This window comes from Melopsittacus undulatus, chromosome 2 (genome assembly GCF_012275295.1).
Source record: "Melopsittacus undulatus isolate bMelUnd1 chromosome 2, bMelUnd1.mat.Z, whole genome shotgun sequence".
In the NCBI taxonomy this organism is placed as follows: domain Eukaryota; kingdom Metazoa; phylum Chordata; class Aves; order Psittaciformes; family Psittaculidae; genus Melopsittacus; species Melopsittacus undulatus.
Genome location: NC_047528.1, coordinates 19,359,139 through 19,384,382, shown reverse-complemented (window position 1 = coordinate 19,384,382; position 25,244 = coordinate 19,359,139). Strand labels below are relative to the sequence as shown.

The window sequence follows — 25,244 nt, the reverse complement described above, 5'->3', positions numbered from 1 at the left end:
GTTTGGTTTCATGGTACCACACGAGGTCTGAGTACTGGAGTCTTTGAAAAATGATGTATCCAAAGTTTTCAGCTATGTATCTGTCAGACATGGTGAGGTGAGGTGTAGAAGACCTTTAGAGAAAAGACTGAGAGGAATAAAACAGCTTTAAATCACTCCAGGAACAGCTTCAGAAAGCAGAACCTAAACCAGTGCTTCTGTATTTGCAAAGCAGCATATGCAGGCATAGCTGCATGCATCTCATTAAGTTCATCTTGTGTCATGCAGCTAGCGCCCCATGCAGTGTTTTGAAAATGTAGGAAGTAAAAATGGTCTTAAACCAGACATCTGGGCTTCTATCCAGTTTTCCGGTGATAACGTTTGATGCATGCCATTAATAAAGCATCATCCATGGGCTAAATTGTTAAACTATAGAACTCTTTGCAGAAGGCTTACAAAACAGTTTTACCTGAAAAACAAAACAAATAAAGGAAAGCTCCATGCACTCTTCAGGAATCATTGCTAAGCACAAGGCCCTTTTCCTTTTGAAGTGTGAACCTTCCCCTCTCCCCCCCAACTCATACTTTTTAGTTATGTTTTTACTTTTTTGCCAAAGTTCTCACCAGGTACCCATCTGAATTCTGGGTTCTAATTGTTTCTAGTAGATGGAAAGCACCTTCCTTTGCTGGTTCCTTTATCCCAGGAGAGGTTCTGTACAATACAGGTGCCAGGATAGGGAAAACACCTTTTCAGAGGGGAAGATGCTTTGCTGGTTCCCTGTCTTTTGTATATTGATGCTGACAAGAAGGTAGTGATGTTAGTAACTCTTCAGAAGCTTAATACTAAAAAACCTCTCAATAGCAAGGAAGATGATCTAAATAACTACTTCTATAGATGAAGGTCTTCAAGAGTGAGGTTTGGTTTTCCTTCAAATACCAATAACTAAGCTGCTTGTAGTTAGCAGATTATTTTAAGAATTCCAGAAAGGTAACTAATTTAGTCATTGCTATACTGTAGTCTCAAGTATGCTACCATTTTCTAAGTGTTACCAGTTTAACAAGTGTTATCAGTTTTGCCTTAATCTGTTGTAAGTGTGCGAGGAATTGCTAAATATGTGATAGTAAAGAAGTGAGCTACTCAGCTTTTGCACAACAGTCTTCCATAGCTTTTGGGAACACTGGAATCTAATAACTTGCTTGTAATATCTGTAATTTTGGCAAGCTGATGGCAGTGCATGAAGAGCAAGCTAAGAAGAGTAATAGCTAAGAGTAATAGTAATGTTCCTCCTTGCCCTCTATAATAGGGCAAGTAGGAACACTTTCAGCCATGAAAAATAGCTTGTAGTGTGCTTTGTGACATATGTTGCTTTTTTTGAACTAGCCAAGGTATAAGTTATTTTGCAGTACTGGATGTGCTTCAAGAATACACGATTCATCCTTGTAAGAGGCTGTTGGTTATGGTTCTGAATCTAGTGCTGTGTTGAGAAACATTGTGCTGTATTAGGAATAACTTCAAAAGATTTTAAAATTTCCATCTGAAGCAAAACAACTTTTCCATGAGCTTCATGTTATACCTTATCTGAGACACCTTGACACTGAGTGCAGATAGAACCTGTAACTACCATTATTTTTTTCCTCTTCTGTTAATTCTTGGGGAAAACTATAACAGAGTGGTTTTGAGTACAGTATTTGGTTATAAATACAATTTAACTGCAGGCTTATCCATAAGAATGAATGTGAGTTGATTTTACAGTCCAATAGTATGCATGCCTATGTCATACTGCAAACTTGCTTTATAAAATGAATGTTCTTTATTTGCTGTTCAGATGCTTTGTTCTTCATTGGAAGCTTGGAGTTTGTTCTTCACTGAGAACTCTTGAGTTTCCAGTGCTTTGCATGTATTCATATAAACTGATTTCTTGAGCAAAGTGCCCTGTTACATGAGAAATTACCCAATAGTAGCCCTGGCAGCTCCTCACTTCCTTAAATCTCAGGTTGCATCTCCTGCACTTGTCAGAAAGTAAAAGCTTTTATAGAATATAATCACCTGTTTCTTGGTACCTGAGGCTGGAGCCTGGAAACATGTAAGTTGGTTGTGCTTTAAGTCTGGGGGCAGGGTGGTCATTGCAGCCAAAGGTTGATATCACTTGTTCTCTGTTTCAGCAACATGAAAAATATTTTGACCCCAGAGAGGGTATGTTGATTGTGGAGTAATTGATGTGATTAAAATACAGCTGCTGTAGCTTTTACTTTAGGAAACACTTCCTAACTTGTCAAACAGTTTTCCCTTTGTGAAGAAAATACTCAGTCTCTAGTTAGGACACTGCAATATCTGAGCAGAGGTAACACGTATTCATGCTACAACCTGATGCTAATGAAACAAACAAGGTAGAGCGTAGCTCTCCAGGAATGACTGAAGGTACTGAGGACCAAAGGTTTGTGTATCTGCCCCATATAAGGGATTTCCAGCCTACTGCAGCCCAAGAATTAGCTGTGTCATACACGACAGATCTGAGGCTGGAGCAAAACACTTCCAATTGCAAAATGACTGGTGCAAGTAACCACTTGCCATCTTTACAATTATGTGAAGATCTAACATTATGGCAGTGAAAATGGGTTGGATAGTGTTTCTGGGGATTAAGTAAGATTAATGCTTTTAACCCTAAAATTTTAATTAGAATCAATAATTTCACCTAAGCCACTAAGGGTAGAAGATCTGACATGTCTTTTCTGGATGTATTTCCCTTGAAGTGGTTGGATGTGGCTGTATGTGGTGGTACATTCTCTGTTGTTAGAATTGAGCAACTGAGACAGATCACAGTGTAAAGTGGTTTAAAGTTTCTTCTAATATTTGTGTAGTGCAAGCAAGATAATAAGCTTTTTCCCTGACCTTTCAGTCTTCAGTGCTGAAATCCCCAAGCAGTGAAGTGAAGGCTATTTCTGACATCCTCTTTTTCTTCATAGTCATCCAAACTATATAAACAAATGTTCCCTTGCCTGCCATATGGGCTTGCCTCCACAAGGAAGTTACAGTGGTTTAACTGCAATGTGATTGTAAATCCACTTAAATTGGTACCAAATGTTCTGTGAGCACCCTAAGCTTGATTTAAACTGAAATGATAGCCTGAATAGTTTGTCCCGCAGATTTAAAACTTGCATTTTAAATTAATTGAGTTGATTGTTGTGCTGCAGTATGGAAGATGTAGTCTTAAATGAAACATTAAGTTGCTGTCGATTGCGATATCCTATTTGCAGATGAAATGGCTCTTTCTGAAAAAGTGCTCCTGAGAGACTGGAGGCTGGGATGTTTGCCTTGTTTAATTCCAGATGGGTCTGCAGTGTCTTTTGAGGGAGCAATAGCTATGTTGTGGGTTGTTTTCAGTTCTTTCAGAGAGCTGACTACCGTAGGTAGTCACCTACTATAGATGTGGACTGGCTTGCTCAGTGTTAACACCTGGAGGAGTAGAAGGTTGACTGTCTTGTGGCACTCTGCCCTTGGTCTGAGTAGACCAACTGCATGGGGATTTAAAAAACTTTGAAGAGCCAGACAGAATGAGGTCTGTGTTTATTCCATCAATGAGGTCTCATGGTGTAGCTATAGGACTAGATAAGAGGATGTTTGAGGGTATTAAGCCTGTCAACGTAGCTCAAAGGGCTGCATAGATCGAGGGTCCCGGATTTCAGACTAGCTGCGGGCTGTATGCAGTGAAAAGACATTTCATAGCCCTAAATGATTTTGCTACTGCAAAAATCTTTCTGATGTCTAGAAAAAGACTAATTCTCTAAGCTGATAGCAGCATTGTTTAGAAGAAATATTTATTTCCCCATTCTGGAAAAACAACATCTGTAGGTGATCTGGGGTACCACTCAGTTTCATAGGTCACCAGCTCTATTCTGTAGGTAGACTTGGTAAAAATCTGTCTCTACCAAAGTGTTGTTCAATATTGCTCATTAACCAGCTGGTAGAGTTCTTGAAATTTGAGGAGTCATTCGCTCAATCTTACTTGACTCATAGAATCATAGAATAGTTAGGGTTGGAAAGGACCTTAAGATCATTTAGTTCCAACCCCCTGCCATGGGCAGGGACACCACTAGTGTCCTTCTTGCTAGGTAGGTAGGTCCCACAAAATAATCCTGTCAGCTGCTGCACTAGTTTTCTGCCTCATGTAAGGACTTGTGCTTGTTTGAACCCTACCTAAATCTCCTTGTGAAAGGATGTTGTGTTGCAGAATGTTTACAGGGGGCTTATGAGGGAGCAGAAAACCACAAAGAAATAGAGCTGTTGCAGGTTACTACATATGCAAGGCACAGGAGACTTGGAATCTCCACAAATCTGCATATTTGTACATACTGAGACCTGGAAATTGCATGGTCCATTTTCTTCCCTTGGACTTGGCATGCATGCGCTATTAAAGGTAGTCAATGAAGTAAGATGAGCCATTGGTCTGCATGGGTATGGCTGTCCTGATACTCTTATGCAAAGACAGCATCTACACTTCCTTCTGGAATTGAGATGCTCCGTCAGAGAGCTGAGCACTTTCTCCAGTAACCAAGATCTTATGAGGGCTGCTATGTGCTTCCAAGGACAAAAGAAACGGTAATGTGTATGATTGGATCAGAAGTCTCCCTATACAGCTGATAACTCATTGTTTCCTGGTTGCCTTCAGTTTACATAGTGTGCTGTGCTGGTTAAATTGCTATGTTCTGCACCAAGGGGAACTTCTTTCCTAAAGATGTATGCTTATGCTATCTAGAATGAGGGTAGAATGCAATGGGGAAAAACCATAACTATGATTTAGTTAGACAAATTTTCATACAATACATGGCTTCTGTAAAGAAGAATTTTTTTCTGGAGCCTCTGCTGTGTTCTGAAGAGCTCACTGTCCCAAGAATGCATTAGAAGGAAGTAAATACACATCTCCCCTGCATTCAATTAATATATCAAAAGTCTATTTATCCCCTCTTGCATTCTTTCGGTGCTTTTCTGCACCTGAGTCTAGTTCTGAAACACAATTACTATTGAAGGACTAGAAAGGACTTACACAGCAGCTGGAGTCATGCTATTCTGTGTAGGTCAAGTGAAGTATGGTATGGATGTTTTCTGTGTGTATTTCCCTGCTTCCCACTGTCTGCTGTACTGAATGTTAGCAACACTTATGCTCTTTACTGTAGTTAGTTAGTGGAAATTCTACTCTGGGTATAATTTCACTTTGTTTCTGAAGTAGCTTTGGGGTCTTGTACAGATAGGATTTCGCAGTTTATATGAATTTGCCTAATTATCAAGTAAGCTTGTGGTTAGTTTTTCTTCATGAATTTTTGTTCTATGTTGCATAAAAGATGGCAAATACATCTTCATTCTTAGAGTTGCTACTTACAACATTGCCTAAGCTCAAACCTCATTTGTAGATCTTATTCCTGTGAGGGTCACCTTGGGTGCCATCTCAGATCTTCCTTGTGTATAATCACTCAGTCTTACTGTGTGTTTGTGGAACTTGGTAAGAATCTAACTAAAGCAGAGGTTTATCCTTGGCCTGAGCTCACAGGCAATTTGATGGTCACTGGTGATGAAGGGTTTTCCCAGCAGGAAGGTGATGGTACAACTTAATTTGCATCAATTAAAAACTCATTTGCAAAATGCTGTGAAACTAGAAACTGGTTTGTAGTAAACATCAGCTGTCTGCTGCAGTCTCTCCTTTACTACCCAGCCTTTGTAAGAGAGTCATTCATAAAAAGAAACACTCTCTGCTGCTTGCTCAGTGTAGTGAATGAGTGTGCAATACCATCCCAAAGGCATGTAATGAAATCTTGAACTGAGTTCAGCAGTCATATGAATGCATTGCCCCGGTGTATGAACTTTCAGGTTTTTCCTGTCCAAGGTATTTTTTCCCAGATACTCTGATTTTTCTTTGTTCTCAGCGCTGTCAGAAAATATAGCAAATGCTTTAAAGGCACATCAATAGTTTACTTGCATGTATTGCAGTGAAAGAAAACTAATTGCTTATTGAAAGGAGTTCAAACATTTCTTTAGTGAGAAGTACATTAATAAGTCATTTGCCAATGAAGTGATTGCATGTGCTTTCAATGTGCTGCATGTTTTGGCAAAAGATGTTTAGCATCCAAGTCTTTCAGCTTTTGCCAGCATGCAAAGAAATAAATTTAGACTGAAATTACCAATATTGTATTTTCCACATGAGAAGAGTGTCAAGGGAAGCAGGGGAGAGACCTTTTGTGAACTAGTCTTGGAGCCTTTAGGGAAAGGGTAGCATGTTTAAAAGCAGCTGTGTAAAAAAAAAAAAATGGTAAGTCCTGCCTGATTTTAGATTGTCCCACTGACCAAGAAAATTACTGTACTAGTAAATAGAAATGGAAAATAAGATAAATACTAGGGCGCTTTTTTAGATTACATTGTGTGTCCTGGTAGTTGTGGGATAGAATGTTGTCTTTGTGCTGCAATGCTAATAGAGTTGTGGGTAATGAGAACTGTGGGCTGCTCCTGGGATTACTGCTGTAACCGTTTACTCTTGTGAGTATAACAGAAGATGAGCTACAGTTTCTGTAGTGGTCTGGCTTTTCTGTTGCTAATTTTGCTGTTTTCCGCGAGTTTTGAGCTGTCACAAAACTTTATATAAACTTCCTGGATAAAAGTAGCTTAACACAAGGGCTCACAGAGAATAAATTTTATTTCATAGGGAGGAAAGCAGACTTGCAAGGGGAACCTGGCAGTTCATGTAGCCATAATAGAGAATCCTGAGGGGACTGCAGTTCCAGACCTAAAATGACCTTGCTATAGAACTGCTCCTATTACATTTAATTCAGCAGCTCTGCAGAAGGATTCCTTAATGTGGTGACAAGAAAAGCAAAATCTGTGAACCTGCATTTATAAGTAACATAAGGGACTTCTGCAAATAAAAGTAAGAAGGGAAAGGATTGAAGTAAAACATCCTATAAAATAGGAGCTGTATAGAGATAGTCAGGGTCTTGGTCACAGTCAACTTTATTCAGTCAGTACTTGGGAATTCATTTGCTCCTTGGAAATCTTAAAATAGTTTTGATCACTTCAGGACATTGTCTAGGTTCATATCCAAGAACTAAGGCTGCACAACTGTGTTTTAGCTACATTAAAATGAATATTGATCTCCTTATTACTTTCCATTTCAGTGCCCTTTGTACCATACACAGATATAAGTGAATGCCTTGGTATGTGGATTGGGAGCTACCTGCTTCATTAAGCTACATATAGCTGAAGTGGAAACTGCCAGCCACACAGTGCTATGGAAAGAAGCAAACCAAGAGCAAAAGCAGTACCATTTTTTTTTAATGAATAACAGCATTCCATACAGTCCTATATTTAATTTAATTCTGCCTTTCTCTATCCTGATAATATCTGCTCCTACAGGGTTAGTGCTTCTAGATTCAAGGAATTTTTTACTATGCATTTCTGTGCTCTTGCAGCACTATCCCAGAGTACTACCTGAATGAGGTCTGGGATGGGGATTTTTTATTTCAGCTAACTGGATGTGAAAACAGAATACTGTGATGGTAGAGAGGAGGACTGATATGTACACTCCCTGAAGTGAGTACAATGTGTATGTCACGATCTGTGTTACAGTAAGGCCAGATCCAGCTTGAGTGGGACCAGGTGTATTCTACCAGTGTCCCACAGAAATACAGCTCCATAAGGATCAAAGATCCCAGTGTGGGTATTTAGATACTATTTTTTGTCATTTCCACTCTCTCCTTCCCAAATGCACACAGTGTTAGGTTTTCAGGGTTTTTTGTGTTTTGTGTGCCAATTTCTTGGGCCAGGTTTGTGTTAAAGCTTTTGATCTCTGTGTTCTTCTGTAGGTGTGAGAGGTGTTGAAATATTTTGTTGTTACAGATCTGTGGTGATGTGCTTTATTCAGGCTTTGGCAAGCCCTAGTGCACAGCCCAGGTGTGAAGAGCCTCGGTGGATTTAGCCTCACTTTTGACTTGTGGCATTATCAGGCTTCACTCACAGAATGTTGTGTGTTTTGTTGGCTTTCCTTTTGCTGGTACATCCAGTACTAGACTTGCTGGTTGTTGATCTTTTCTGTAGCCATTTCCACGCTTTCCTTTCGTTGCCCTTATTTGGGTAACAGTAGTAGCATCCATTTTTCCACAGTTCCCTAATCTTCTATTTCAAATATTGCTTTTCTTGCTTTCTAGCATCATTCTTGTTAGTGGGTTCTAAATGCTTAGCAAAATTTCAGATGGATAAGTTACCTGAAGTTGTTAATGTTTCCTCACCTGTTAGTGTAAATAGTTAAACTTATGTCTTCTCTGCTGCTGAATTAAATAGATAATAGAACAAATTAAGAAAAACAACCCCAAAGCACTTCTGTTACCACTTGGCTTCAGACAAGCCAGCAGGTCATTTAAAACTGTGTAATAGCATGTCTGTATCTCTTTATGTAAGATGTGGGTCAATTACACAGTTGTGAAAGTCATATCAAGACCAGTCTGGCATGATTACATGCTGAGGAGATACCATAAATTCTCATTAATACATGCCCAGGCTATTAATAGTCATATTGTACTTTGGTTCCACAGTGATGTGCTTGTACTCAAGAACAGGTGAAGTTGATGAGGCAAATCTGTGAGGGGGAAATAACATACCCCCAAAAACTTTTACTGCATTGGCTCCAACACTGCGCTTACTGCTGCTGTGTGCATAAGCATGTCTTCCATATTCATGGAAACCTTTCTTTAGAGCTACTATTTTTACTAAAGAAAGGATTGTTAAGAACAGTGTTTGTTTTGTAAAAGAAGGTACTGGGAGTTCATAGCATGACTTTCCATTGTTCAGCAGCAGTCAGTGGCCTGGCATGATGTTCCTAGCTTACCAACCAAGCAGTTGAGCTTGCCTCACTCCCCCAAGTAGGGATGGGATTGGATGTAGCCAGAAGCTTCTGCCTTATTTTGTCACAGCTGGCATCTTCCAGCCATCTCAGCATCACCTATAGCAAGAGCGGGACACTACTGGCTTTGTACGACAATAATGGGAGACTTCCCAGCATCATCAGTCTTAATAGTGTTGCTCTGGCTGTGGATTGAACCCCCTTGAGCATGTAGGCATGCTGAAACTCTGCATCCTGAAGGGGCTTGACTGAACTGTCTTTTAATTTTTAAAAAGCTGGTATGTAAGTCCTGTCACCTGTAGGGTGTCACATATGTAAGGGATGAGGCAATCCTAGTGTAGCAGTGTCAGCTTTCTTGATACTCCAGGAAACTTAAGGAAGGATGAAAAATAAACTCAGAAAAGAGCTGGCACTATTTGTAAAAAGGAAATGTTCAGAGGAGCTGCTGAGTTTAACCACATCTTTGGGCAAGTACATCTGCCCTTTGGCAACAAAGGCCATTCTAATCGCATTATCATAGGCTTCCTTCTGCAGCAGTTAGTGTGCTGGAAGAATATTAAGTCTCTGGGACACTTCACACCACAGAACTGGAGAAATAGCTTGCCCTTTCTTTACTTGATTTTGTAAGATTAAAAAAAATAAATAGAAGATTACAGTTTTCTGTTGAATTTGTTCCAATGGGCTGTATGTTCATTCTACCAGTGACATGAATATTGAATGCATAATGTGGCATACTGATTAGGTGTTCATGTAATTCAAGGAACACAAAGAGAAACACCACTGCACTGTAAAGGAGAAGAGTTTGGATGGCCTACTGTGTTTTGTTGGGGTATTTTTCCCTTTTTTAAACACATTAACAGCATATCAAGGCCAAATGTTGCTGGAAGAGGCAATCTTCTTGTGTCTTAATGGCTACGTCCTTTGATGTATACTACATAGTCATCTGCCGATGTGGTATCTTTCCAAAATGCTTAGAACTCCTGGGGCAAGGAATACAACTGTTCTAATGGCAACCACTGAGGAAAAAACCCCGAGGTTTACTAATTCTTATTTAAGTTTTCAGAATTATTCTGAGGATTTAAACTGTAAGAATTGCAGTTTGTGTAACAGTGGGGTGATGCTCCTCTTGCCCCTTGTGCCCCTTCTGTTCTGTACTTGCCTCTCCTGTTGAATGTTAGCTGTGCTTTGAAGGAAGGACATGAGCGGTCACATAGAGAAGCACAGAAGCAACATGTATAAGGAAGAAATCATATTTCCTGCATATGAGCAGAGAAAGATAAGCTGATAAAACTGTGCACTTCAGTATGCTGAAATGTAAACTATCTGTAGTCAGCAATAGAAACAACAGCTGATCAAGCTTATTTAATTAGTGTTTAAAGCCAAGAAATCTCTGTTGGTTGTTCTGATATCTGTTTATCTGACCAAGCTTTGAATCATTGTATTAGAGGGGTTTTAATGAGACAAAAGCAATACTTTAAAAATAATCAAGACACTAAAATTACTTGTTAACACTGGTGAAGAAGATTGGAGATGAATCTTAAGCTTAAATGGGCACTTGTTTGGGGTTCACAGGCCTAGAGCAAATGCTTTCCAATTGAAAAATACTGATCTGTTTTCAGCAAAAAGTTAAAAATGGTGGGGCGAACAAACAGAGCAAGGGCAATATTCAGTGGCAAGTAAAGTGAGTCTTGGGAAGCCATGCATACCCCGTCAAATCTTATTAATAAGTTTCTCCACCTATATTATAAAATTGGTGCTGTATATTCTCTAATGAAGGAATTACTTAAAGGCTGTGTGCTTTTGGGCAGGACTAAGAGCCTGGCATTGAGACAGACATCTGTAATGAGAGATTTTTAATCAGGATACATTATTAACGAACTGTACAGGAGACACACAAACCTGTTTTATTGGGCAAACTGTAAATGAGTCTGTTTGGTGAGAGCATGCAAAATGTGTGTGTGCTGAGAGAGGATATTTTGAGAATTTAACTCATTTCTGAATAGTAAAGGCATCCAGCCTGGCTATAATTGGTGCCTGTGGCAATTGTTGATACCCTGACTGCATTAGCTTTTTGTGCCCTTTAGCAGAATTGGGAAAACATTTCTAGTACTCGTTAAGCTGTCTATTATCAAGACTTCATAAATACACACATTTAGAATAGATGATTTGCTATCCCAGTGCCTTAGAGCACTGAAATAAATTAGTTCCCACTATTTCAGGCATCAGTGTTGCATTATCACTTCATTATGCATGAAGCGATAATGCAATTAAAATTTGCCTTCCAACTTGCTCAAGTGGGACTATTTTTGAAAATAATAGTTGATCTTTTCTCAAAATACACTCCAGAGCAGGTGGATGTGCTGTGTGGTTCAAAACAGCAGTGTCGGACTGGTTTGCCTAGAGATCCTCAGTTTGCCTGCAGCTGAAGTCAGTACTAACCAAATATTACCATCTGTTGGCTTTTGTTGACCTCTGGAAGGAGGCAGCAGTTTGATTTCCCCCCTTCTTCTCTGGTGGCAAAGTGCCCACTTCACAGCTGGCATCGAGTGCTTCAGCAGCAGGGTTTCTTATTTAGAGAACGTGGCCACACTTCAAGGCAGGAGCATGGACTAGTTTTCAGTTTGCAACATGTTCAACTTTCTTTGTGCATGGTACCTGCTGGATTCAGATCTTTGCAATATCTGCTATAGTAAAGTGCAGCGATATACCAAGCCAGATTTTAGCCTTAGGTCTGAATCTCTTTACATTTAAATTGGATCTCTTGTTCCTTGGGAGAAAAATACGTATTTTGTAGCTGAGTTACAAATAAGCTTTTCCAGCTTTTTGGCAGCCAGGTAATGGTTAAAGTGAAAAGGTTTATTTTTTCCCAGCCAGAAAAGCAGTTTAATAACTTTGGGTCCATTTGTTCATAGCAGTACTGGAGTTGAGCCCCATGAACCCCTGGAGCTTGGCAAGCCAGACAGACTTGGCAAGTTTTCCTACCAGCTTACTAAGTCTGAGTCAAGCATGGATTGTTGCAAATTCAAATATATTTAGTATTTAGTACATTTTGTTAACAGGAGTGTTGAGTTGGAGGCTTTTTTGTGTCGGTTGGTCTTTTTTTCTTTGCTGACCTTAAATAGTACCATATTCTCTCTACAAGCAGCTGGTCCTTAAACCAGGCATGACGGTTTATGGTTTGTGTTAAATTTGAAATGAATGTATGTTTTAAACAGTACCTGCTTTACTGTTGATATTAAGATAATGAGGAAGTATACAACATGATTCCTCTCAGTTGGCATTGGAGAACATGCTTCTCTGGAAAAGACAAGCATCGCTGTCATTTTTCAGTACATCCTAATTGTAGCAGCTTTTGTCCTCCAGAGTGTGTGGTGCTGGCAGACCTGTGTAAGCATTGGGAATGTTCTCACTTCTAATTATTCACTTATATGGATCCTGCCAAAAGAAAAATAGTTCAAATTTGGCTTTTGACATAGCAGAACATTGAGGTTTCTCAATGTTAATTCTTGCAATTCTTATAGTAGCCTTGAAATAAGGAGAAAACTTTCCGGTAGAAAAGTCTTCCAGTGTTTAAAGACACTGCAAAAGACTTCAGATAGTGACATGTAGATACTCATTTACCAGCCAGACACTTCCATCTCAATATTCTCCTTTAGTAATTGACTAATGTCAAGGTGGCTTTTGCAGGTTCTTTAATGAATTGAGTAGGCAGAATTGGGTTGTTGAGTGGGGATTTTTCACTTCTACTTTGACAGTCTGTCTGCTGTTTTGCAAGGCATCTTAACAGCTTTGGTTCTTTCCAAGTCTTATATGATTTTATCTTCACTTCATTGCTGCTAATATTTGTTTTGGGAAATGTGAATCTAAGATGTTAGCTTTGCCTGGCCTGGGGCTTTTCTTCCAGCTGTGGGCCAGGTACAAAAAGTCTGGCTGCTTTGTTTTACTCTCTTGGTGGAAAATCAGAAATTTCTGTTGCTGTAGGACTAGTTGTGGGAGGCTGTGGTTTCAGAAAGCGGGGGTTTCCTAAATAGCATGAGCCAATGTCTTAAACGAGCTTAACATTTGCTTTGCCCAGTGGGGTAGAGAAAACTGAGCAGAGCACAGGCTGAGGTTGCCAGCTGGGCTTCTGATTTGTGAGCTATTTATGTTTTCTAAAATTGCTGCCCTCATTCGTAGTTGCAATTAGTTGCAAGATGCCTAGATCATCATTGCTGAATATCTGGGAATATGCTTGTTTAGAGTTCTGTTTCTTCCTAGGAGAAGAAACCCTCATTCTCTTTACCCAGCAACCCCAGATTAATTGTGGTTGCTTTTGGGGATGTCAGGCTTTGTACCCAATATCTATCATTATCTTGCATTTGAAGTGCTGAGGTATATTTGAAGTGTGTGAGACTGGTTGATATGCTGCTTTGGGTCATTTGATTCCTGAGAGTGAGATTTAGAGAGCAGCGATCTTTCAAGGTAACAGTACAGTAGAAGTGATGAAAAAAGTTAGGATATAGAATGTATCTGTCTTCTGTCCTTTTACGGGACAGCAGTGCCTATCTGAACAGCTATTTGTTGTTCTTGTCTATCTAACGAGTATTTTAATCTTGCCTTAAGTTCCCACTGTCCCATGCTGAAGATTCTTAGTCTGGTTGGATATTGCATCTGTGAAGACAGTTGTAGGTCTTGATCCAATCTTGTCATCTTCTCTTGTCTTCTTTCCTAATTACTCTATATCCATTTTGAATGGGAGCAGAGAAGAGATCAGATGACATCCAGTTAAATAATCATCTGAGGTGTTTTGCTGGGACAGTGAACCAGAGAATAAATGATGCTAGTAGGAGAGTGCTGCTACATGAGTGGCAGAATGGTGTCAGGAAAGATGCCTGCCTGTGTGCGCCATGGGCTGTTGGGCAGTGAGAAGGGAATAGGCAGGGGCATCACTTGGCTGCTCTGCAATACCTAGTGCATCCAGCACAATGTGAACTTGTAAAGTAAATGCAAGGCAAAACATGTTGAAAGGAGCTGGATGGGAGAGTGTTCCCGTACACAATGTTGAATTAATTTTGAATGAAGTACTATGGTGCAGTGTGGATTTTAAAAGGGACTAAGGCACAAATTCACAAGAAATCCTTCATTATTAAGTGCAACAATTCAGACTGATTAAAGATGCCCTTAAACTGCTGATTATTCTTCCAGTTTCCAATTTACATGGGAAAACATAATGCTTTCCTTTTTTCTATTCTTTCCCAAGCTTCTTTCAGTGGCCATTAATGAACTTTATTCCAACCCAGTAATGCAGTTCTTGCTTCAAAAAGCTGCTTAAACAAGGCAAGAAGTAGGCTTAAGGAAGCTAGGTCCAAGGAAATCCTGGAAAGACTTTGGCTATGCACTGCAGCTTCCAGCGGTTTCCTGGGATTGTGGCATTACAGAATCCCCTTGGTTGGAAGGCAACTTAGAGGCCGTCTAGTCCAATCTCTTGTGCAAATTAGGGTGAATGCTAAATTCAAACCAGGTTGCTCAAGGCTTGTCCAGATGTGCTTTGTAAACTTGTCAAAGAATGGAGACTACACAACCTCTTTGAGTAACCCCTTTAATAATGTTTAAGTATTACATTGATGGTTTATTACATAGCAATGTAACATAGACAATAAAATTGAAATGTAATTATGATTATATTGCTGATAAGTTTGTATGACTTTAATTCTGGGACTGTAAAAATAGCACATGGAAATCAAGCAGAGCATCCATCAAAATATTCTTACCTGGAAAATTCTGGTTTTTGCCAACCATGATGTAAATGAGGCTGGGTTCTGGCTTCAAGCATGTTAAGTTGCCAGCAATAAGGATGTTGGAATAGTTTGAAGCCATTTATTTTTTTAGAGTAATGATGCAAAGACAGCAAGTTGCTCCATCACCTGAGTATTTTATTTTAAATAAGCAGTGCTCTGGCAGTATTTAAAATGTAAGACTTTAGAAGAGAATAACTGCCTGTCACTGGTGATAATTACTTTTAGAGCATGACAGGCAGCTGTCTCCAGATGGTGGTCTGTGTTCCACATCCTCTCTACTGTAAATGGAAACGTACTGCAGTAGTGCTAAGCCTTCAGTATAGTACAGTTCAGTGCAGTAATCTAAACCTGCTTGTAACTTGTCTTTGTTTCAGCTTTGGTTTGCTTTCGTTAATGGATTTTCTGGGCAGATCTTATTTGAGCGATGGTGCATTGGTCTGTATAATGTGGTAAGTGCTACATGTTTTGACTTGGTGGTGCTTGGACTTCTATAGTACTTTGTGTCCCTTTTCTCACAGGTGTCTTGGATGTATGTCAGGAAAGGTGAGTTCATTTGTAAAAGCCATTTTGAACCTGCTCTATAAGGTAGATAAAAATACATTTTGGATGGTGTTTTTATCGCAAAAATAAAATTTGGGAAAACACCTTGAAAATGCATGTTTGGCCTAATGTTGCCTCCTTTGGCAACTTTAACTGGAAAATTGGCAGTTTTAAAATGGAATTGAATTTTCTCTTTGAAAGTATCTTCAGTCTTTTGTATGGATATTTTGCTGACCATGCTCAAAATAGATACAAAATCTTCATCTATGATGATTCGTGTTTTTCTCAGACCCTGTACAATCGATGCTCAGAAAAGTGTCAGGCAGATGCTTTGGGTTGACTCATGCTACATTATATATGGAACAGGAAGTATCATTACTATGCCACTGGCATTTTTCACTTGAATCAAGAGCAGGATATGTCAGTCCAGAAGTGATTTTTGATTTTCATTGTGCACTGCAGAGTGCCACATGTGCTATATGATTTTATCACTTTAATTAATAATATTATTTAATCAATAACACTAATTAAAGTCTGGAGGATCTGTGGGACCACATTCCATGGCATACTGTAGATCTGTGGTATGCTGTGCTGGCATACCATAGATCTGTGCTGATGAGCGCCTGGTGTCTGGATTTATGAGCCATTAGGACACTTAGTGTTGAAAAATCCTGTGCATTTCTCTCTTGACAGAGGAAACTTAATTTTTTTTTTTCTTTAAGAAGACTCATTCCAAAGACATCCTAATACAGAAAAAGACAGCAAATTATCTCTGTCACTGAGTAATATTAATGAGAACACTTAACTTCTGTCACATTAATCTTAAAAATGATGGCACAAACCCTCGTATTCCACAAGTTTTCGTATTTGTTGTGAAAGATATTTATTCAGGGATTTTCCACTGCCTGGATTCTTTTCACCTTCATTTCCTGACTGTTGCTCAGTCTCCATCATTCGTGTTTAGATATTTGCATCTCTTATCCTTAAACTTGATTTGGTGGATCTATTTACCCTACATAAAGCTCATGGATGAAACTGATTTTCTAGAATCAGTGAAGTAGAAATTAACCCTTGTTTTGTAAGGTTGGTATTTTCTAAAATTAGGACTGGTCACATGGCTCATGAAGGATCAAAGGCTGGAGGATACTGGGGACTTCCACCATTTGAAGGATCTAAATTTTCAAGTTGCTTTAGCTCTGTCATTCTCTTCTGTACAGGTTAACCCTTCATTTCATTAGCAGTCTCACTAAAATATTAAGTGTAGGAAGTGATAGCAGCATTGTAATTCTGGCTTTTGCACTGGTTCACACTGGAGGTTTACCTTCAGAAACAAAAATGCCGGAGATTTAAATCAACTGAGAACGTAAATGCCCCAATAAACACAGGAGATACCTTAAAGCTGTGCAAGAACATAGCCTTTTCTGGAATATATTGGACCAGTGGTCTTAGTTTCAGTTTGCCCCCCTAGCCTGCTCTATTTTAACCATCTGCTTTATCACTTTATGAGCAAAAGAAGCACATCCCCTGCTGGATCTAGGGATGTAATTTTTGATTTTCAATAGTCATTAGGCCTCTGTGTCGCCCTTTGTCTACTCCTTGACTGCCAGTTCGTGGCTGGTGGGAGCCACAGCCCAAGTTTTGCAAACATGTCTGCACACTGGAAACAGCTCAGAACTTCAAGCTGATTCTTAACTTCAAGAACACTTCCCAAACTCTTAAAAAATATATGTATGTATAGGATTAGAAATTATTTTTCCGATATAAACTGTTAATGTAAGGGGAAATGAATAATGTTTAGTATTCAGACATGCACACTGGTGGTATTCTCACTCTGTGCCTGCACTGCAGACTGCAAGAAATGTGGATACCCAAGCTGGCTTTAAATGAGCTGCCTCAGATCCTGGAAACACTTTAAGAGCAGTGATGTGGGACTCAGCAGAGACTAATTTACTCTGCTTCTGGCAAAGTGTCCTGCTGTCTCTCCTGGAAAGCTTCTGAGGCTTGGTCATCTAAGCGTCTGCTCATAGCACAGACACATACTGCAGTTAATTTGTTCCTATCAGTTCATGCCTGCCCAGAGAATCCCCAAAGTACCGTAATACAGAATGGCCTTTGTTTTTCAGTAGATCTTTGTTTTAATGTGATTTCCACATTTGCTTTGTCTGCAAACTTAGCTCTGGTTAAGCACATTACATATTTAATTATGGCTACAACTGCAGCTATATTTGAACCCATTCCCACAAGGCTTTTTTGAGAAAGGACATTGTCTTTCCTTTGCAGTCTGATGTGTTTTAAGGCAGTTGGTTGAAAATACAAATTTTCTTTCATGTTTCTTTTGTTCATGTGTTAATATTTGAGAGTTATGAATTGCTGAAATTTGTGTTTGGATTTGTTTGGACATTTGAAAATGATGTCAAATAACATGCTAATTGGTAGTAAGTCTTCACTACAGTCTGTGGGAATTTTACTATTGTCTAGATACTGAAATTTTATCTGAGATCCACTTAAAACTAATAGCTGCTTTTAATTAGTATTTGCTTTCCTTGCAGATTTTCACAGCGCTGCCACCCTTCACTCTGGGAATTTTTGAACGGTCATGTACTCAAGACAGCATGCTTAGATTTCCACAGCTATACAAAATTACTCAGAATGCAGATGGGTTCAACACAAGGGTAAGGGAAAGTCTGTTTCTTGAAGAATAGTCATGAGCATTCGTATTTTCCAGGTTGGCTTTGTTAGAAAATAACTTATTCCCTGCTGTTACTTCTGCTTCATGTTAGCCACTGAGATCAGGATTGTTCTGCCTCTCACTTCTTTTCAGGGGTTATATTTTTTTATAAAGAAAAAGCCCTTGTTTTTAAATAAGGGTATGATTTTTCAGTTCACAGCTACTGATAACTGGTGAGTTTACCACTTCCTTAGGACCTGGATAACATCACCAGGATTTTAGTTAATATATGAATTGGCACAATGCTGTCTACTCACGGCTTTTCCACAATTAGTTCAGGTCTATTCCCACGGTTCTTTTGCTAAATTTTTACTTTCTTTATTTGAGTTTTGAAGAACATATTTTGCTATTTAACTTTTGGAAAATCCCACTATTTGAATTCTGTCTTTATTCTATGACAGGCACATATAAATGTAGTTCCGAATCAAAGAAGCTATATGATTAATTTGTTTAGAGAGGAAATTTCAGAGTATTTAAAGCTCTAGCTTGTGCAAAACACATTATCTAGAAGGTAAAAATCGTGGCACAAGGTATTTTCCCATTAAAAGTAAACAGAGTATTCCATAGTACTGAATCAATGTTTTAAAAATCATTCTTTGATGTAATTAAAGAAGGGTGGGCCCATCTGTTTGCTGTATTCTGGCAGAAATCTTAAATTGCAAGCATACTTGCTTATTATATTTTAAGTTGTTAGAATAAAACCATCCAACTGGGCCAGTGTTTTCTTATGAAAGAGCAGAAATTGTAGGAGGAAATAGATCCTGCAGAAGTTTAGGTATTTCACTTCAGGACAAACATTGTCTGACTCTAAACTACACAATGAAGTGTTTGTTAGGAGTTAGAGAGAGGTCAAGAGTTTTGGACTTTACTGATGACTTGGTTTGTTTTCCCTCAGGTTTTCTGGGGTCACTGCATCAATGCCCTGATCCATTCCATCATTCTTTTCTGGTTTCCACTGAAAGTGCTGGAGCATGGTAAGAGCTTCATTATTTCTTACGTCAGTAACTGATGTTCAGTCTTACAGAGCCAGTGTGTTTGGAGAATGGGAGGTCATGACAAGTCCCAGGAAAATAACACTGACAGACAGTTCAATAGGCTGTAGCTGCTGAGCTTGGCTTGTTATCTAGTGGCTTTCAGAACTTACTCTAATTGAACATAATTATTGTTCATATAGTGACTTTAATATGTGAAAAATGAAACAGCTACTTTGCCAGAAACTCTTATTCAAATACTGAATAATGTTCTATGAAAAGCCTTATTTTTCTTTTGGTAGTGGGTTAAGATCTCAATTTTTTTTAATATATAATGTTCTTGCAGCAGCTGCATTACAACTATTTGCTTTATATCTTGTTGGACCTTTCCCATTCCATAACACAGTACTGTAAAATGTAGGATAAAATAGAGAGATTTTACTACTGCTGAAGTCTGTGGAAAAAATGAAATGGCTGGAATGGAAGTAGACTCAGAGATACAGGGGAAATGAGGCTTCTTGTTCTACAAATTAGGCTTATTAAGTCTTGCTTTCCATGGAAGGTAATGCAACTCATGGTATTTCACAGAACAGTAAATCCCATATGGTTCCTACCAGGCTTTACAGTATGGTTGTGTGGGCAGGAAAAACCTTGGGAATCTGTTCTTTTACTATCGTAAGAAACAAGACTAGATCAGAGAAGAAATCTTGGGGCAGCAGAGGGGGAATAATAGTTATCTAAAATAATTAATTTTTCAAAACTGAAATTTCTCCCTGGAAAACCCTAGTTTCAGTACAACCTTTTCAGCTGCAGGATGGATTAATTGGAAAGGAGTGAAATAACAACAGAAAAGGAGGGAAGATGAATGCTCACAATAGAGGCATGATAGTAGAGATAGCTGTGGGAGGGAGGTTCATGTTTCAAATCCCTGGCTGAGTAAAATGGCTGTTTTTACCTGGCTGAGTAAAATGTCAGTATCGTATCCTCAGTGACAGCTTCACATGCTGTCTGATGAACCATATAGGATAGGGACTTCCCTCTCCTCTGCATGTGAGCTGGGAGCTCTGTTCAGGTTTGGAGGAGAGGGTTGGGTTTTTTTTTATGGTTGATTGCTTTTTGTTTTGATCTCAGGGGTTTTGTTGTTCTGTTTTACTGTTTTTATGAGAAATGTTAATCTTTAATTGCTCTTCTTTAAATCCAGCTTCTGAAATTTTAGGCTGATGTTTGTAGTGGTTACAGCTGAAGAAAAATACAGTTTTCGTTTTAGCCTTCCTTAATGTTTTTCTAACTAATTCCTAAATAGATAATGTACTTTTAATTGCAACAATTAAAATGATAAGACCTAGAATACTGGCCCACTCAAAGAGTAACTTCCTGAGTTCCTTTGAATGGGTTGCTTAGTTTGTTTTTTGAAGAGGAATGAATACTGTATTTTCAAGGGTTTTTTTATATTTCCAAGTGAAAAAGGGATTTCAGTGCCAGAGACAAAAATGTGCCATTCACCTTGGGATGTTTTTTAACCTCTCAAGTTCCTTAGAATGTGAAGTGCCTACAGTCCGTGAATGGGCACTTGTATAGCTTTAGAAATGAATGTTCACTGAGTTGTTCTCATTAACAGAAATATCATTCCTTTCAGGACCACTTAGCCTCTCAAAGTGGAAGATCATGGAAATCACTGGAAAAAAAAATAAGGCATTAACTTACTGCATTAAAATGTAACTTTAAAAATTGAGACTGATACCAAAAATTACTCAGTTACATCTGCTCTGTGATGTTGCACTAGAGCAATATACTGGCAGAGTCATTAGGACAGTTTATTTTAGATTTATCAAAACTGATGTATATTTAGGTATGACTTTTTCTTAATAAAGTGAGACTTCCACCATCATCAGGGTTTACTGGATATGGAAGGCTCAATTTTCACCTTGTTCATTGACACTAGAGAAAAGAGCCAAGTAACAGTTAAAACTTAGTGTGCATTTGTGAATGATGTGGTAAATTCCTGAAGCCACAGAGTACCAGGGGGTGAGTTGGGCTGATAGAGATGCTAGTGGCTAGAAACCAAGCCAGTTCCTAACTGAGCTGACTCAGGCATCAGCTTCTCTTGCAATGTTAGTGGCTAGTCCATCTGCTGCTGTTTCTTTGGAGTTCAAAAGAGAAAAGAAAGCAGTGGTATAGACCAGCAACCTCTAGAAAATACTCACAACTTGCCAGTTCTTCAGACAACCACATGCAACCATTGTAGAAGAAAGCCATAACAGGTAGCTAGGGGTAAATGCACTGACTACAGATATACAGTCATTTTACCCATAAGCTGTGCAGAATCTTCACCACAGGAATCAGGGTGTAAGGGACTCTTCTCTATAGACTTAAAATTACTGATCCTGGAGACTTCTGTTGTAGAAAGATGGTTAACTGAATAAATGACCCTAGTTTAAGAATGTCAGATCCAGTTTTGCAAATAAATCTAGCAAAATGGTACCCTCATGGTAGAAGCACTATGCTAGGCAGTATGTGTTTAGGAACAGGTCCAAGGTTTATCTTAAGCCTCTTTCAGCCCTGCTGTTTGTGTATTTCTCTAGCAGTTGTCTTAAAACCTGTGAAAACAGTAATACTTATCATGCTTGAGTAATGCTTGAAAGCTCCTGTGAGTACGAGTTCATTTGGCATTAGTGTGGCTGTCCAATGTGTTTTCATGGTGTTCCGGTCTTACTCAACAAGAGCTAAGAAAGACTAAACAGACATTTGAAGTATTGCCAAGGTTGGCACTTTCAAATGATAGATTAACATGTGCTTACTCTTGTGCACACTTGACTGGGAAAAGGGTGTGTGGAGACTGAATACTGTTCAGTTACTGAATTAGCCTTCAGTAACATATTTTAGATGTTACATGTGTCCTTCATAGATGAAGCTTTTGCAGCTTTTCTAATTCAGTTCTTTTACCACAAATCAGCTGGTGTTTTACAGGATTTTCTTCACAGGCACAGAAAATAATGGGATTTGTTAGAGGTCTCAGTGTCTACTTAAGAACAGATAGTGACAGTAGTGACCCTGACATATTTCAGTACTCATAGGCAGATTGCACATTAGGGTCTGGCAAAAACTTCCCCTTTTGCTAGGATGGCTTCTGGCAACCAAACCTATGTATATATGCTCTGTCCAAGCATCTTTTCTGAGGCCTGGCTTTAGCACAACTTCTGTATTACCATTATCTTACAGCTTGCAAAACTGCTTTTAAGTGTTCTAAAAGTCAAGGTTAGCACAAGTTATTTGCTCCTGAAAAATTTCCTAGCTATTTTATCCATTGTGTTGATAAACCAATAACAAATGTGATGATATTTTTTTTTTTTCTTTCAGATGCAGTATTCACAAATGGCCAGGGAATTGACTATTTGTTTGTTGGGAACATAGTTTACACTGTAAGTTTGTGTATCCTAGCAATTTTGGAATGGTAGGATTTCTTCGGGGGTGTGTGTGTATATATATATGTATATACATACACCATTATACATACATATGTATACATATATTTGTATATACATACACACACCATTAGAAAGTGGTGTAAACCAGAAGAAAATGTACAAGTAAAATGAAACCAAACTTTATTCTGTGTGCATGATTTTCCCCCTTTCTTTTTTTTTCATTTCATCTTCCAGGCATGCACCAACGATAACTTCTGTTCTGTCATTCCCCCATTCCACACTGCCAAGGTCCTGGGTTGTTACCTAAATGGTAGTAACCTTTTAGATGTAAAGGAGAGATTGGGCTATGAACATCTTTGAATTTGAGAGTTTTAATACTGAAGTTGTCTTTTCTCCTTGCAGTATGTTGTAGTCACTGTTTGTCTGAAAGCTGGCTTGGAAACAACTGCATGGACTAGAGTAAGTACTTTTCAGAATCTTTTCTTATCACACGTTCCTCTTTAATTAGTGTTAACACAGAAAAAAAAGTATTAAAATTATTTGAGGCTTCAGTGGTTTAATTGGGTCTTTCATGTACAGATAAACTACTAAGCTCTGTAAGTACAGAATGAGAGGAGAATGAACTCGTAGATTACATGATATGTGTGATGAAAAAGGGCATAAGTGGGAAGAGAACACTAAAAGCACATTGCTAACATTTGTAAATATTTAAAATTGAGAAAATTCTGCATTAAATCAGCATACTACTGTAATTGCTTAAGGAAATAGATCAAGAACATTATCTTTGTAGTTCCTTTAAAAATTAATTCAATAGGGAATGACAGGTGTTTGCCCCCAGATAAACAACTGGGCTTTGAAAATGCCTTCAAAGCTAGTGAAAAGCACTGGTGACTTCACATTGGATAGGATTTTTTGTTTAGAGACAGTGTAATAAGGATAGTCAATAGTAAATAGTCAATCAGTTATGTTGATTCCTAGATCAAGTCATTTACTTGGAATGAGTGAGTGCTCTGTTACTGGTAGGTGTCAGAATCCCATAGGCAATGATCTCCAAAGGATATGGGGGGTAGAAGGGTTCCTGTGTTGGTGAACCTTCAACAGCTTTCTTCCCTTCTTTCTCCCAGCCCCTCTGAAACACTAATCTTATAATTCTGCTGGAGTCCTTGTTTTCCCCCTCTATGAGGTACCCTACAGGAATCAACTTTTCACAATAGACTCGCTGCCCTCAAGACCAGGCTGTTTTGAGGACTCCTATTTTACCAGTTTCTTGGAAGAGCTTGGCTTGAGTGTCCTAACCTTGTTGCTTCTGTTGTGAACTGTTTTGTTTTGCTCCTTACAGAGAAACTGTTAAGATTAATAAGCTTATGTCTGTTCTGAATTTTAAAGATGAGGTGCCATCAGTATGGGTTATTTAATTATTAGGGAGATGCTAATATTCTCTGCCTTATTCATCTGAAAATCGAATCTGTTCTTTTTTTTGCTGTTGCTTATGCACAAGTTCTGTGTTGTGTTCCAACATTTTAAAATGCAAAAATACTTAAATTAGTCTCTCGTGCATTACAGAGGATATAACCAAGTCTGCACTGGAGGCATATGACCCTGTTTAGATCCTGTTATGAATTATTTGATGGTTCCTCCTCTCCACCTTCCTTGAGTAATTGGTGTTTTTTCAGTCACTTGAGGGTAATCCTGATCCTCTCTTTTCTAAACTTTATTTTAAAAGATAAGATAATGTTTAGTATATCTCGGTATTCAACACTGGTATTTTATAGAGAAATTATTGCTATGCACAGAAAAATAACTGTGTTTAGAAACAAATTTTTTTCTGTATATGTTTCTAATTCCTGTTCCATTGCTTGGACCAGTGACTCTCCTTACCTTGGAATCTGATGTTGGTTACAATTATTGTTTCAGCTGCAAGTGAATCAACACACAGAGAATCTTTAGGTTACTTAGAAGTATTAAATGTACAACACTCTGTTAAGCCTCTTCTCCATCATCAAGTGGATTAGTTACATGCAGTTTGTTCTGGAGAGTGAGAGGAGCACTGCCACTTGGGAGAACATGATGGCTTCAGCTGAAAGCTTTAAATAAATAATGCAGATTCCAAATGGTTGGCACCCTGGTATATCCAGTAGGTAGTGTGGAAAGAAAGGCTTTTCTGAAAGTGGTAACATGATGCATAACTAAATCTGCACATTGGAGTGGTGTGGAGCAGCTTCATGTTATGTGCTTCCTATCAGGAACACTGCAGTAGGCTTTTTCCCAAACAGTTACAGCTTTCTTCACTACTATATCACACTATATGAACTATTTCAGATAAACAAGATGCCCGGGATAGCCATCCAGTGCATCTAGGTTTTTATGTGAGAGCCTTCATTTCTTTTTTCCTGACTGTCATTCATATAATGCATTTGATGGGCTTACTTCTGCTTTGCACATGAATTTTCCAGAGATGAATGACAATCAGTGGAGAATCAGCAGTGTAAAGGTTAATGGGGTGAGTGTATAAGGAGCATTTTCAAGCAGGGCAAGGAGGGCTCTTCCTGAAAGCAGAAGCTCTTTTAAAGGTAGAGAAGCGATTCAGACAGGTATAAATCTGAGATGAAGACATGGACAACCACAAGAAGGAGATAAAGATAAGATAAGGCAAGTCTTTGCTGAGCTGGAAAGGGTAAGGTGAAGAGCTGAAAACTCAAAACATGTCCTACCAGCAGACTGGAAAAAAAACCAGGGTAGGAAGTTAAAAACAAAAAATCACTTCACTTGCATAAATACCCCCCATACAAGATAAGACAATGTCTCAGATTGATTTCCATGCTTACTTTTATCTTTACTGGTTTTCATCATGAAGTCTGTAGGAGTTTGCAGCTTGGAAGCGTCAGTCCAAGCTATCCTGAGCCTTCTGTTCACTTGTTTGGGAAGAAGGCTGTAGCTCAAGAGTAG

At 38.7% G+C, this 25,244-nt stretch overlaps 1 protein-coding gene across 4 annotated transcripts in view; it reads left to right on the top strand.

Annotated features, from left to right (window-relative positions):
* The window catches only part of ATP8A2 (ATPase phospholipid transporting 8A2), a 279,853-nt gene that overhangs the window by 156,464 nt on the left and 98,145 nt on the right, over positions 1–25,244 (top strand). For all 4 annotated transcript variants that reach the window (XM_031049535.2, XM_013129215.3, XM_031049536.2 and 1 more), the window contains 5 exons: positions 15,009–15,083; positions 17,724–17,846; positions 18,798–18,876; positions 22,231–22,292; positions 22,701–22,757. In XM_031049535.2, coding sequence (XP_030905395.1) covers positions 15,009–15,083; positions 17,724–17,846; positions 18,798–18,876; positions 22,231–22,292; positions 22,701–22,757 — 396 coding nt within the window. The remainder of the gene's footprint in view (positions 1–15,008; positions 15,084–17,723; positions 17,847–18,797; positions 18,877–22,230; positions 22,293–22,700; positions 22,758–25,244) is intronic.